Source organism: Hyperolius riggenbachi, chromosome 6 (genome assembly GCF_040937935.1).
Source record: "Hyperolius riggenbachi isolate aHypRig1 chromosome 6, aHypRig1.pri, whole genome shotgun sequence".
NCBI classification, from domain to species: domain Eukaryota; kingdom Metazoa; phylum Chordata; class Amphibia; order Anura; family Hyperoliidae; genus Hyperolius; species Hyperolius riggenbachi.
The window spans coordinates 324,660,479-324,676,160 of NC_090651.1; the positions used below are offsets into that span (position 1 = coordinate 324,660,479).

The 15,682-nt window shown below is 47.7% G+C and overlaps 2 protein-coding genes across 3 annotated transcripts in view; both read right to left on the reverse strand.

Moving 5' to 3' along the window:
- The window catches only part of NECTIN2 (nectin cell adhesion molecule 2), a 170,002-nt gene extending 168,068 nt beyond the window's left edge, over positions 1-1,934 (reverse strand). The window contains exon 1 of one of the 2 annotated variants that reach the window (XM_068241425.1): positions 1,662-1,921. In XM_068241425.1, coding sequence (XP_068097526.1) covers positions 1,662-1,701 — 40 coding nt within the window. In that variant the 5' untranslated portion in view covers positions 1,702-1,921. Of the gene's footprint in view, positions 1-1,661 lie in introns of both variants that reach the window. The other variant, XM_068241424.1, reaches the window with a different exon arrangement.
- Positions 1-15,682, reverse strand: part of LOC137522889 (apolipoprotein C-II-like) — a 596,236-nt gene that overhangs the window by 556,235 nt on the left and 24,319 nt on the right. The window lies entirely within an intron of this gene.

Here is a 15,682-nt window from a genome sequence, read left to right on the forward strand (position 1 = left end):
CACACAGTGCTGGGAGTCTGGGACACAATCTAAGAAGTTCTTATTTGTTACAGAAATGCAGTCTTGTTTCACCAAAATTAAAAGAAAAAAAAAAAAAAAAACACTTTTAAAAAAAAAAAAAAAAAAAAAAAAAAAAAGCACAAACTAAAATATTCCCAATTTAAATAAAACACAACAGGCATAATGTCAACAAGGCCCACAGAGAGAGAATGCCATCCATCCAATCACATAAGCCAAATTTTCCCTATGAGGGTTCCTGCTGGATCCCCTAAAGTAGACTAGTGCCCATTTTTGTGCATGGCTATTGGCTAAGAACCATAAAATGCAGAAATGTTCACTGTATGATGGTAACATTTTTTTATAGCAGTGGGGATTGACATTACTGTTATTTAAGGGCCCAAATGTCTGGCACACATGATGCAATTTTACATCAGATTGACGGTCGAATCGATTATTTCCGACAGGTCTGATCTGATTTCTGATAATTTTTCCAATCACTTCTATACAAAACCGATCAGGAAAACTATCGGAAATCAGATCCGACCAGTCAGAAATAATTGATTTGCCCGTCAACCTGACGAAAGATACCAGGCATAACTCTATACAATCATCAGACTCTTGGACATATCAGGTCATGTGCCAACCTTTGGATCGATAGTGATATTATACATAAGGGGGTAAAAATATTAAAGGAACAAGAAAAAAAAAAATAAGATATAACAAAAAGAATTTGGAAAAATAAAAATACTGTACCCATATTATAGTTCATAACATACATACATACATACATACATACATACAGTATGCACATATGTATAAAACTAAAGCATGCTGGTCTACTTGGGATGACCCAGTGGGAAACCTCATAAGGAAATTCTGCCAAGTTCCAATAATAAAAACAATATTTGTACACAATAAATAAACTCACAAGAGGAAGTGAATCTAAGCAACCCTGATGCATAAAAGTGGCATACAGTACACAGGAAGAGAAGAAAGCTCTCACATATATTGAGAAACAGAAGCATATTCAAGCAACAAGAGAATAAAAAAAAGCAAGGTACAAACAACAGCATAGTAGACTTTACCACAAGCTAGGGCCAACAATTGGCAAACCCCATATACACAATGCCCGCAAAGGGGGTGGTTAGCCATGCCTCAATCTATATCACAGAGATGGGATCAAGAATTTCACTTGCCAGTTTTTATTGCTCTCCAATAACTGGAATTACTAGAAGGGGGGGCAGGGATCCAGAACTTTGCACAGGGATAATTCATCAAACTGCCAGCTAATTTATTCATTGGCTTTGAGAATATGATTAGCCCTGAGAAAAAAAAAAATCAAAAAGTTCCAGTGCAGCCCTTGCCAATTCTGGTTCCTGCACAGCAAAAGCATATCCATAGACTATAAATATAATACTATATATGTGATAACAATACTCAGGTAACAGCAGTGATAGAAATACACAAATACACCTGTACAGCAGTACAGAGGCAGGGGACACAGGCCTCTCTGTACACAGCAGAGACACAGGTATGGAAGGGACAAGGACACAGGCCCAGCAGATAGAGCTCCCATCAGAGAAGTTGGAGGATCCCCCTGCCCTGGGTGTGTTCCATCCACACAAGGACATGAATATGTATGTGCTCCGGCTGTCACTCACCTGCACACAGCAGCAGCAGCAGATAGAGAGGACACTGCATCTTGTATGAGATCCCTCCAGCAGCAGCAGCAGTCTCCAGGCTCACTCCCTGGCTCTCTCCCCCTGATGATCTGATCTTCCCTTCTGCCAGCAGCCGCGGTCCCTCCTGTTGGAATCTCTCTGCTCCCTCTCCCTGCTCGCTCCAGTATCACCTCTCTCTCTCTCTCTCTAGTTCTCTCTCTCTCGCCGTCTCTCTGCTCTGGTTTCACTCTGCTCCCAGCAGCTGACGTCACGCTTTTACTATTATCATACTAAGCCCCTCCCTGTTCACCTGTTCCATGGATTAACCCTCTCCATGCCCCCCCTGCCCAGCCACTAGCAGACTGCAAATCTAGGGCATTGCCTGATGTGACATGGAGGGAGGGGAGAGGACAGCCTGATCTAATGAAGGCTGCTTGCTTGCTGGAATGACATGCTATATAATAACTGTTAGTATCCTGGAATATAGGGATGGGGAGGGCAGAGTCTTCTATAGAGGAGGAGGAGGGTGATGGAGGGGACTTCTATATACATTCCCTCATTGCATCACATGATAAATGATAACTCAATGGAGGAAGGTGGAAGTTGTAGCCGCAGTAAAGCCCTGAAATGATTTATTGATCAGTTGGGAAGTTGACCTCAGTGGTCAATAAATCAGCTTCAATTTTCTAAGCTTAGTGTGAGCTCCCTTCCCATATCCATCTGCCTATAATCTATCTGTCTATGGCTCTGTCTGTCCAGTCATCCGAAATCCATAGGTGAAAATGGACACGGCCTAAAATGTATCCCAGAGGTAATATGTATCCAGCAACTAATCCATTTGTTTATTAACTGTTTTTGTATTTTTTTTTGTATTAAGAGCAGGCTGTGCTGTGCAGAAGGGAAAACTCTAGGACGTCCAATCGGTATTCATCTGTAACAATGCCCATCGATGATACCATCTGGATTGTACAATTTTACCAAATCTGTGTAGGAGAAGGGTAAACCGAGCAATTGTACTTTGAATGGGTGGGTTAGGTTGAAACTGCAGCATCCTGGAAAGAAGGGCACCTCAGAGCGTTTACATTTCCACTCATTGTCACTCATTGCGACTTTGCAGCGGGGGGGGGGGGGGGGGGGGGAGGAGTGGGATTTAGGAGTTAGGCACTGGGTGGGGTGTGGGGGAGGGGTGTTAAGGGTTAGGTATCACAGAGGGGGGTTCCAAGCAAGTTGTTTCGGTGTGCGCTCTTGTGTGCGCTGCGCCTGACCTGGGCACCGGCATAGACATAATGTTATTATGTTTATGTCTATGGCCACTCAGCATTATAATACGGATGCTGGCAATCGCCAGACGCAGAATTACTTCTGCCTCTGATTTGCTACGACTTGGAGGGTGAATAGTAATTAACGCCGCCCGGGTTTTGTGCAGCCACGAGGTGAGCCGTCATTCAGCTCACCCTGCTCCACAGGGACGGGTGGCGAGAGTCCCCGAAAGTGTGTGTGGGGAGGGGGGGAATGGGTTAGGCATCGGTAGAGGAAGGGTTAAAGGTAAGGCATCGGTAGAGGAGGGGTTAAGGGTTAGGCACTGATAGAGGGAGGGTTAAGGGTTAGGCATCGGTAGAGGGAGGGTTAAGGGTTAGGCATCAGTAGAGGGAGGGTTAAGGGTTAGGCACTAAAAGCAAGGGTTAAGGGTTAGGCATCGGTAGAGGAAGGGTTAAGGGTTAGGCATTGGTAGAGGAAGGGTTAAGGGTTAGGCATCGGTAGAGGAAGGGTTAAGGCTTAGGCATCGGTAGAGGGAGGGTTAAGGGTTAGGCATCAGTAGAAGGAGGGTTAAGGGTTAGACACTGATAGTGGGGGGTTAAGGGTTAGGCATCAGTAGAGGAAGGGTTAAGGGTTAGACACCGGTAGAGGAAGGGTTAAGGGTTAGGCACTAATAAAGCAAGGGTTAAGAGTTAGGCATCAGTAGAGGAAGGGTTAAGTGTTAGGCACTAATAAAGCAAGGGTTAAGGTTTAAGCATCAGTAAAGGGAGGGTTTTGTGTGAGAGTAGGGTCAGGTTAGGTCACAGTAAAATATTGGTAAATACCAGTATTACTGATAATTTTCTATGATAATTCAGTAGTAGACTATCTGTAATTTTACCGATACTACTAGTGTTAATACCTGGAACCTTTTTCCAGGTGCCTTTATTACATGATGTACGCATATCAGGTGGTCCCTCATTTTACATAGAAGTGGTAAGATTGTCCAACTATGATTGTATCATTAGTGGGCATCTAGGTAGCCAGACATACATGGGTTGATTTTAAGTTATGGAATTGTAGAATTTGCTAGTAATCTATTCCCCCTTCACCGACTGGGGTATGTGGGGGATGGAAATGGCTAAAAAGTTAGCAGGGCTGCGGTCTGATTGACAATGGCGTAGATAAGAAGCTGTGCGCCCCAGTGCAAGTTTAGCATTGGGGCCCCCCAAGCATGCTATAGATAACAATTGATACAACACACCAAAACCAATCAGGGACAACCACAGTGTCAGAGGTGCAAGAAGGGGATGGGAAACGGTGTGTTAATTATTACTACTATTCAAAGCATCTATAGAAGTGAATATTATCAGCACAGGATCAATAAAGAGCTAATACTGTGTTTGAGGGGTGGGCCCCTCGTGGCCCCTCTAGCCCAAGGGCCCCGATGCGGTCGCTACCTCTGTACCCCCGATTGCTACGCCACTGCTGATTGAGCTGTGACCAGATTAGTGCTGTAATCTAATTCAGGTCCAGTAATGCAGTCAGTAAATGATTGATTTTGCAGAATGAGGCTGATAATGGCTTGTGTTTGGAATAGTGAAATACGGGTTACTTATTTAATGGTAAAACATTTTAGAACTAAGTTCAAATAATGCATTTTAGAATATGTTCTTCTGTAGTTTACTGAATTCCAGTTCAGTCTTTATTGTACCTATAAGTCTTTAATTCACCCAACACTAACCTATACTTTTCTTAAAGAGAAACTCCGACCAAGAATTGAACTTTATCCCAATCAGTAGCTGATACCCCCTGGGAAGTCTAATGGTTAAGGGCTCTGCCTCTGACATGGGAGACCAGGGTTCGAATCTCGGTCCTGCCTGTTCAGTAAGCCAGCACTATTCAGCAGGAGACCTTAGGCAAGTCTCCCTAACACTGCTACTGCCTATAGAGCGCGTCCTAATGGCTGCAGCTCTGGTGCTTTGAGTCCGCCAGGAGAAAAGCGCTATATAAGTGTTTGTCTATATAAGTGTATGTCTTTTTTACATGAGAAATCTATTCCTTTTCACAAACAGACCATCAGGGGGCGCTGTATGACTAATATTGTGGTGAAACCCCTCCCACAAGAAACTGAGGACCATGGTACTCCTGGCAGTTTCCTGTCTGTGAACCATTGTGGGACATAGCTGTTTACAGCTGTTTCCAACTGCCAAAAAAGCATGCAGCAGCTACATCACCTGCCAACAGTAAAAATGTCACCAGAATGTAAATCAGGGATTTCAAAGATTTTACAATGGGCAAACACTGACTAAATCATTTATACATAATTATTGTAAAAATGAAGCACTTTTTTTATTACATTATTTTCACTGGAGTTCCTCTTTAAGTTCCAATATGTCTATCCTTCACCTAACACTAACCTTTACTCCTATATGTCTATCCTTTACCTAACACTAACCTTTACTCCTCCTATATGTCTATCCTTCACCAAACAATAACTTGTACGCTACTTACAGTATTTTACAAGTGATTACACTTCTCACATTTTTTTTATATTTTATTACATCTTTACATGGGACAACCCTGAAGACATGACAATTTGGTACAATGTAGTCAGTGTACAGCTTGTAGGGCCCGGTTCACACTGGCGTTAAAAATGTTCCATTCCCTGATCGGAACGGATGTGAATTATTCCAATGTTGATCCATAGATCCATTCACATCCGTCCGTTCAAACAAATCCGTTCTGCATGATCGGAACGCAAGTTTCCTGCAGCACCAATTTTTTTGGACTGCTGAGCCCAGCGGATCAGAAACGGAATCTGAAGCGCTTCATTGGGGGCAATGAGAAAACGTAACGTTTCTTCACATTAGTGAAGAAACGGACCGTTCTAAATAGAAGAATACACTTTGTGGGTGGGGGTCTGGGGAGAATGTGGGGAAATGGAACGGAAGCAGCAGAACCGTTTGCCACTCCAACGCAAGTGTGAACCGGGCTAACAGTGCAAATTTGTTGTCCCATCATAATAACTCAACGCACAGCCATTAAAGTCTAAACTGTTGATAACAAAAGTGAGAACCATAAGTGAAAAATTTTAAACTTGTGCCCAAAGTGTCAATATATTGTGTGCCCATCATTATTTTACAGCGCTGCCTTTAAAGAGACTCTGTAACATTAAAAAGATCCCCTGGGGGGTACTCACCTCGGGTGGGGGAAGCCTCCGGATCCTAATGAGGCTTCCCACGCCGTCCTCTGTCCCACGGGGGTCTCTCCGCAGCCCTCCGAACAGCCGGCGACTGTGCCGACTGTTAGTTTAATATTTACCTTTGCTGGCTCCAGCGGGGGGCGCTGTGGAGGCTTTCCGTTCCGAACTACACGGAAATACCCGATCTCAGTCGGGTCCGCTCTACTGCGCAGGCGCCGGAAACTTGCGCCTGCGCAGTAGAGCAGACCCGACGGCGATCGGGTATTTCCGTGTAGTTCGGAGCCGACAGCCGTCAGAGCGCCTGCGCTGGAGCCAGGAAGGTAAATAATGACGTCACCGCTGCCCGGACTCCACGGAGGGCTGCAGCGAGACCCCTGACGGATGGAGGACGGCGTGGGAAGCCTCATTAGGATCCGGAGGCTTCCCCCACCCGAGGTGAGTACCCCCCAGGGGATCTTTTTATGTTACAGATCCTCTTTAAGGAAATGGAGAGATACGTATAGAGCACACTTCCTCTTGCGCAGACTGGCCGAAACTGGCAGAACTAACAGGACCCAATACTGGAGCTACAGGCAGCGGAGGACAGCGATGTGGGAGCGATCTGTGCGCATGAGGCTGGAGGAAACCCCAGGTATGTATAAAACTCTTTTTTCAATAAGTCTCTGGTACAGAAGGTCACTAGAGCTTCACAGGTTGCCACTGGAATCCTCTTCCACTCTTCAGAGGCGTAGCTAGGATTTTCAGCGCCCGGGGACAAAGACTATTAATGCGCCCCCCCAAAGTCAAGGTTGCGGCGCGCTGCGCGCGCCGCGCCAAAAAGTGGCGTGGTCACATAATAAATGTGGGCGTGGTTATGGGTGGAGCCAAATGTATATGGAGGTTAGCAGGCTCACGCTCACCCACCCTCCCTCAGTATGTACCTTCCAGCATGTTCCAAGACAAATTCAGCAATCATGAGCCCCCCCCCCATCAAGACAAATTCAGCAATCATGAGGCCCCCAACATAACCAACTCAGCAATCATGAGGCCCCTAACAAGAAAAATTTAGCAATCATGAGGCCCCCAACAAGACAAATTCAGCAATCATGAGGCCCCCAACAAGACAAATTCAGCGATCTTGAGGCCCCCAACAAATCATGAGGCCCCCAACAAGACAAATTCAGTAACCATGAGGCCCCCAAAAAGACAAATTCAGCAGTCATGAGTCACATAAATAGACAGCATTTCACATAAATAGGTAGAATGCCCCCTTAATATGGTAGACACCTCTCACCTGGCAGCAGTTCTCCAAAATACACTCAATCTGACGTAGTTCCCCAAAAATAGGTAGCCCCAGGTCTATAGTTGTCCCCAGAATAGGTGGCCAGCAGTATAGATGTCCCCAGAATAGGTGGCCAGCGGTATAGATGTCCCCAGAACAGGTAGCCAGGGGTAGAGATATCCACAGAACAGGTAGCCAGGGGTATATGTGCCCAGTATATGTAGGCAGGGGTATGTGTGCCCAGTATATGTAGCCAGAGGTATATGTGCCCAGTATATGTAGCCAGTGGTATATATGCCCAGTATATGTAGCCAGGAAAATAATATGTGCCCAGTATATATAGTTAGGCGTATATGTGCCCAGTATACGTAGCCAGGGGCATATATGCCCAGTATATGTAGCCAGGGGTATATATGCCCAGTATATGTAGCCAGGGGGTATATATGCCCAGTCCACGTAGCCAGGGGGTATATATGCCCAGTATATGTAGCCAGGGGTATATATTACCCAATATATGTAGGTAGGGGGTATATATGCCCAGTATATATAGGCAGGGGTATATATGCCCAGTATATGTAGCCAGGGGTATATATGCCAAGTATATGTAGCCAGGGGTATATATGCCAAGTATATGTAGCCAGGGGGTATATATGCCCAGTATATGTAGCCAGGGGGTATATATGCCCAGTATATGTAGCCAGGGGTATATATGCCCAGTATATGTAGCCAGGGGGTATATATGCCCAGTCCACGTAGCCAGGGGGTATATATGCCCAGTATATGTAGCCAGGGGTATATATGCCCAGTATATGTAGCCAGGGGTATATATGCCCAGTATATGTAGGCAGGGGTATATGTGCCCAGAGTAGGTAGCCAGGGGTATATGTTCCCAGAGTAGGTAGCCAGGGGTATATGTGCCCAGAGTAGGTAGCCAGGGGTATAGGTGCCCAGAGTAGGTAGCCAGGGGTATAGGTGCCCAGAGTAGGTAGCCAGGGGTATAGGTGCCCAGAGTAGGTAGCCAGGGGTATAGGTGCCCAGGGTAGGTAGCCAGGGGTATATGCCCAGTATATGTAGTTAGGGGTATATGTGCCCAATATATGTAGGCAGGGGTATATGTGCCCAGAGTAGGTAGCCAGGGGTATATGTGCCCAGAGTAGGTAGCCAGGGGTATATGCCCAGTATATGTAGTTAGGGGTATATGTGCCCAATATATGTAGGCAGGGGTATGTGTGCCCAGAGTAGGTAGCCAGGGTTATATGTGGCCAGAGTAGGTAGCCAGGGGTATATGCCCAGTATATGTAGTTACGGGTATATGTGCCCAATATATGTAGGCAGGGGTATATGTGCCCAGAGTAGGTAGCCAGGGGTATATGTGCCCAGAGTAGGTAGCCAGGGGTATATGTGCCAGAGTAGGTAGCCAGGGGTATATGTGCCCAGAGTAGGTAGCCAGTAGCCAGGGGTAAGGTATATGTGCCAGAGTAGGTAGCCAGGGGTATATGTGCCCAGAGTAGGTAGCCAGAGGTATAGGTGCCCAGAGTAGGTAGCCAGGTCAGCCAGGTGTCCCCCTCCCCAGCAGGAGGGGAGCAGCGCAGAGAAGAGCTGCTCTCTCTCCCTCGCTGTCCCCTCCAATGTCTGTCCGGTGGCTGGCAGCGGCGGGCGGAACTTACCTCCGTCTCGTCGCAGCGCCGGATGGATCTGCCGCTACTCTGGTCTGGTCCAGACCAGAGCAGCGGCTGCGCACCCGAACTTCCGGCCGGCGCTGGAGCGAGACGGAGGTGAGTTCCGCCCGCCGCTGCCAGCCACCGGACAGACATTGGAGGGGACAGCGAGGGAGAGAGAGAGCACCTAAGGTGAGGGAAGGAGGGGGGAGATGGCCCCCCTTCCCCACCGTCCGCACAGCTCTCTCTCTTCTCTGCGCTGCTCCCCTCACCCCCCGCAAGAAAAAAAAAAAAAAACGAAGCTCAGCTGGGCGCCCTTGGGGACCCGGCGCCCCGGGGCACTTGTCCTACCCCGACCCCCCCTAGCTCCGCGCCTGCCACTCTTCCATGACGAAGCTGGTGGATGTCAGAGACTTTGTGGTCCTCCACCTCCCATTTGAGGATGCCCCGCAGATGCTAAATAGGTTTAGGTCTGTAGATTCTTGGCCAATCCAGGACCTTTGACACTATCTAAATCAAATAAGTTTATCTTGGTGCCATCAGACTACAGGACATGTTTCCAGTAATCCATGTCCTTAGCCTGCTTTTCTTTAGCAAGCAGTTTGTGGGCTTTCTTGTTCATCTTCTTTAGAAGAGGATTTCCTCTAGGATGACAGCTATTCAGACGAATTTGATGGAGTGTGTGACGTACTGTATGAGATCACTGGAAGGCTGGCACCCCCCACCCCCACCCTGACAACCTCTGCAGTAAGCTGCCAGCACTCAAACGTCTATTTGCAAAAGGCAGCCTATGGATATGATGCTGAGCACATGTACTCAACTTATTTGGTCGACTATGGCAAGGCCTGTTCTGAGTGGAACCTGTTCTGTAAACCCGATGCATAGTCTTGGCCAACGTGCTGCAGCTCAGTTTCAGGGTGTTGGCAATATTCGTATAGCCTAGGCAATTTATGAAGAGCAACAATCAGTGGCGTAGCTAGGGTGTTTTACACCCGGTTCGGATAATTCACCGACCCCCCCCCCCCCCCCAAAAAAAAAGCAAAGCGCACAGCGGCAAAAAAATGGGTGTGGACATCACATGACATGGGTGGGGGTAACTGTAATGTAACTGTAAGGCAGTGGGCTAATATAGGTAGCCAGAATAGTTGCCCCCAGCATAGGTTAGATAGGTAGGTGCCCCCAGTATAGGTTAGTTAGGTAGGTGCCTCCAATGTAGGTAGCCAGTATAGTTGCCACCAGTATAGGCTAGCTAGGTAGGTAGGTAGGTGCCCCCAATACAGGTTACATAGGTAGGTGCCCAGTATAGATTACATAGGTAGCTGCCCCCAGTATAGGTTAGATTGGTAGGTGCCTCCAGTGTAGGTTAGATAGGTAGCTTCCCTCAAGTATAGGTTAGATTAAGTAGGTTCCCCCAGTATAGGTTAGATAGGTAGGTGCCCCCCAGTATAGGTTAGATAGGTAGCTGCCCCCCAGTATAGGTTAGATTAGGTAGCTGCCCCCCAGTATAGTTAGATAGGTAGGTGCCCCCCCAGTATAGGTTAGATAGGTAGCTGCCCCTCAGTATAGGTTAGATAGGTAGCTGCCCCTCAGTATAGGTTAGATTAGGTAGGTGCCCCCAGTTTAGGTTAGATAGGTAGGTGCCCCCCAGTATAGGTTAGATAGGTAGCTGCCCCCCAGTATTAGGTAGGTGCCCCCCCCCCCCCCCCCCCGATGGAGGGGAGAGCCGCAGCCGAGGGGAGGGCTCAGTCGCCGCTGGTCCTCTCCTCTCTGCATACGCTGATACACACACTGCTTCCTGTTTAGCCGGAAGCAGTGTGTGTATGAGCGTATGCAGAGAGCAGAGGACCAGCGGTGACTGAGCGGCGATGGGAACGCAGGGAGGTAAGTCGTTTAGTACAGGCTCCCCTGCGCATTGCTCTATGAAGTCTGGAGGGGGGAGCAAGGAGGGCAGCCCTGGGAGAGGGAGGGAGAGGTCGGGCTGCCCTCCCCTCGGCTGCGGCTCTCCCCTCCATGCAGCGCACCCCCTCTAGGGCGGCTGGGGTCACCCCACCTGGTGCAGGTCGCACCCCCTGCACCCCCGTCACGACGCTAGTGGCAACAATTCTTCTTCAAGATCCTCAGAGAGTTCTCTTTCATGAGGTGCCATGTTGAACTTGCACTGACCAGTATGAGAGAGTGTGAGAGCGATAATAGCAAATGTAACATTCTTGCTCCCAATTCACACCTGAGACCTTGTAACAGTAATAAGTAAAATGACCCCAGGCAGGCCCGTATTTACCTCAGAGGAGCCTATAGGCAGGGGCGTAGCAATAGGGGGTGCAGAGGTAGCGACCGCATCGGGGCCCTTGGGCCAGAGGGGCCCTGAAGGGCCCTCCCTCAACCACAGTATTAGCTCTCTATTGATCCTATGCTGGTAATAATCACTTCTATAGATGCTTTTATTAGTAATTATCATTAACAAACTGCTCCCCATCCCCTTCTTGCACCTCTGACACTGTGGCTGTCCTTGGCAGGTTTTGGTGCTTCGTATCAATTGTTATGTATGGAGCGCTTGGGGGGCCCCATGTAAACCTTGCATCGGGGCCCCTAGCTCCTTAGCTACGCCACTGCCTATAGGCACAGATCACCTGGCACCCTAGACTTTGCCCTCTAAGAACCTACAAACACCTGCCGAACTGCACCGCAAGTGTGTTGGCTGTCCCAGCTGTCACTTCTCCCTTACTTCCCTCCCCATCACAGGTAGCTACAGGTGTCCCTTAGCATTAGGTAGCCAGAGGTCCCCTCAATATTAAAGTTAGAGGTGCCCCCAAATATTAGATAGCTAGCAGAATCTCAGTATTAAAGAGAACCCAAGGTGGGTTTTAAGACTGCTATTAGGACACAGAGGCTGGTTGTGCATACTATCACCAGCCTCTGTTACTATACCGTGCCCCCCCCAGGCCCCCCTGCACTCTGCTGTCCCTCCCAAAAAAAACTGCCGTGCTAGCGACATGCAGCATGTCCCTAGCAGGCTGTTTACATCCAGAATGTCACTCTCCTCTGCTCCCCCCTATATAGCTCCGCTCCGCGCCCGCGTTTCTTCCCTCCCCTCCTCTGTAAGCTGATTGGAGGGAAGGGACGCAGGCAGACAGGTGTCTGAATGATATTAGCTAAGGTAGCTCAGAGTGGCTTCATCTCTATTGATGTCCACCCTAATAGTGGAGCCACATGACAATTGGGGCTGTGGAGTCGGTAGAAAAATCATCAGACCTCAACTCCGACTCCTTAGTTTATGAAACCACTGACGCTCCAGATATCCAACATTTCTCCAACTCAGACTCCTTAAGGCTCGTACACACGCTTGATTTGCTGCAACGACGGGTCCGTCAGACCCTCCCGCTGAGCGGGCGTTCCAGCGACAGTACAGGGTGTGTACAGTCTGTCTGCACGGACCTGTCATTCCAGCAAATCAAGCGTGTGTACGAGCCTTTAGTCTAAAGGTGCCCACTAATGATCCAATTTCTAGCGAAAAATCGTTCGAGCGATCAGAAATTCTGATCGGAAGAAAAATCGTTCACTGCACCATCAACGAACCAATCTTTGCTTCCTATCTATCACAACCAATCAAGAAAATCCAAATTTTGGTTTGACAAAAATCCAATCGGACGATTGTTTTTATAATCGTTCATAATGGTTTGTGCCCATCAACTGAGATTATTTTCAACCAATTCGATCAGAATTTCTGATCGCTCGAACAATGTTTCACTAGAAATTGGACAGTTAGTGGCCAGCTTAATACATACCAGGACTGTGAAATTTGGTACAAAAATCATCTGACTCGGACTCTTCAGTTATGAAACCACCGACTCTGACTCCAGGTACCCAAAAATTGCTCTGACTACTCAACTCCAACTCCACATCCCTAATGACAATGGAGTTATTAACTCCTGAAGGTGAATATAAAAAAAACTAGTGACCTTAGCCCATTTAAAAACGGGCTCTAGGTCTGATATCCCCAAGTGCCTGCGCCAATAGCGCACACGCCCGCCGCGCGCTCACGTCTGACATGTGCGCGCACGCCTGCTATGACATCCATTATAGCAGATATAAAAGTAAGGTCTACATACTGACACTGAGAAATGAGGCTGTATCATTGGTGGTTAAGGTGGGCTCCTCATCACTTTTTTTCCCAGGTCATGGCCCACGTTTCCTTACTAGTGTCCACTGATGCAAAGCAGAAAACAAGGCAATGTACTGTCCCCACATAGCAGGCAGAGATGTAGTACGGCAGGCCAGGGGCCAAGTAGGCTGCTGACAAACACGGTACAAATCAAATCAGGAAGAAGGTCACAGGAAGGCGAGCAGAATCAAGCAAAGGTTAGGAGCAGAAATAGTAGAGAAAAGGCATATGTGACCTATACCGATATTGTTACACTATTTGTTGGAAAGGAGCATTGGTCATGTTTGCAGAAGATATATTCAGTAGTTCTTGTTCTTCCTGTTGGCAGAGATTGACTGAACTATATGGCAACATTGGTCTCATGGTTAGTTTTGGAGAGCACAGATTCTCATTGGAAAATTCCTCTCACAAAGACAATTCATTGAGAAGACAGGACTGATCTTTCAGGTTACCGATTTGCACTTCTCTAATTAGCTGCTGCCAATCACGTGATCACATCTATATATTTATTTTTTGCTTTCATGGTAGGCTGATTGTGACCAGCCAATCAGAGCAGTACAAATCAGCCATGTGGTTCTCCATGAATTCTCTTTGCAGGAGAAACTCTCACTAGGGGAATTCATCATAACTAATCAAAAGAAGCAAAGTATTTAAAGTGTACCCGAGGTGGAATAAAATACAAAGTTAGCTACTTACCTAAGATGAGAGGGGCTGCATAAGGAAGAGGGATTGCTGCATGTGGAATAGGAGGCTGCACATGGGAGAGAGGTTGGTTTATGTCAGGGGTCTCAAACTTGCGGCCTGTGGGCCATTTGCGGCCCTCGATACAATATTTTGTGGCCCTCACCGGCAAAAGCTTCCTTATAGTTCGCTTCAGTGCTCCCAAGTAATCCGCCGCATCCCTGCCGCTAAACGAGGGCTGCAGAGCCCCCAAATCGCCCAGGGGCAATCCGCCGGCATTTCCTGGAAGGGGCAGAGCTTTCAGCTTCAGCTCTGCCCCTCCTGACGTCAATCGCCGCACGAATCGCCGCCTCTCTCCGCCCCTCTCTGTGAAGGAAGAGTGAGAGGGGCGAGCAAAGGCGGCGATACGCCGCGATTGTAAAAGCCCTTATGCGGCCCAGCCTCATCCTGACTTTGTATCCTGCGGCCCCCAGGTAAATTGAGTTTGAGACCCCTGGTTTATGTGGAAGAGACGGTTGCATATGTAAGAAGAGGCTGCAAATGGGTAGCAAAAGGGAAGTTGCTGCCCAATTTCTCTTTTCCTATGCTGCTGTCACTGTCACTTACAGTAGGTAGTGGAAATCTTTGAACTAGTCCATCTTCTCATGGGGGGTTCTCATGTATTGATTTACAAATGCACTTACTGAACAACTGTTTTTCAGTTTAACTTCCAGAATAGTCAGCAGCAATTAGGGAGGACGTCCGGCATCTTTGTATAGATTCTTTCCAGGGAGTGATTTGGTAAATAATAAAGGAAATCCTGATAATCCCCATGAGGAGATGAGCTAGTCCAAAATCTGTCAGTTCTTTCAGCTTTTTCTACCTACTGTAAGTCCCAACAATATAGGAGAAAATACATTTATAGTGCATTTTACTCTGGGGAAAAATTTACATTTTATATGTAGTGTAGAGTACCTGTAGTGAAAAAAAAAGTGTACCTAGGGGGTACTTCCTTCGGGATGGGGAAGCCTCTGGATACTAATGAGGTTACCCTCATCCTCATTAGCACCCCTGATCCAGCGCTGTTTCCTGGAAAGTCTGCGGACGAGGGCTTGTTGACGGATCGCGCAGTCGCACTACGGCTTCCTCCGCTGGGTCCCCTGAACAGTGTGCGCCTCTCGCGCAGGCGCAGTAGCCGCTTTCTGCTCGGGCTCTGCTGGAAATAGCCAAGCCCGATCAGGTCCGCTGTACTGCTCAGGCGGCTCACGCCAGTGTAGTGGGGCGGACCCAATAGAGCTTTCTGAGAAGGACGGGGAAAGCCTCATTAGGTGTCAGAGGCTTCCCCCTCCCGAGGTAAGTACCTGATTTTGTGTGATTGTCAGCCACAAAATCAAATTCCATTTCTCCACTGCTCTGTGTTCAATATGCAGCCTGCAACCTCACCCTGCACTGCAAGCACTTCAATCTGTTCAGAAATATTTCTGCTGTAATAAATCTTTTCTCAGTCAGCCTGGCTCTCATTTTGCCATTTCCAATGAGAAGGAAGCTTACCATCACCCCTCCCACATTCCTGCTCCTTGCTGATTGGCTGAGGGCAGTTCAATGTGAAGCTGCTGAAATCTGATCTTGCTGTGCTCTCATGTTTACAAAGCAAGCTAGCTATGACAGTGCAGAAAGGGAGGACATGACATCAGGATTGGCTTCAGTCAGAGGGGATGCAAAATGCCAGAAACAGAATTCTCTTTATTTACTATAAAAAATACATCTGTTATGTAAGTAAAACAAGTAGTTATCTACTTATATATGTGCTTTTTCCTTGGGATAGTATGGCTGACCCTCCTG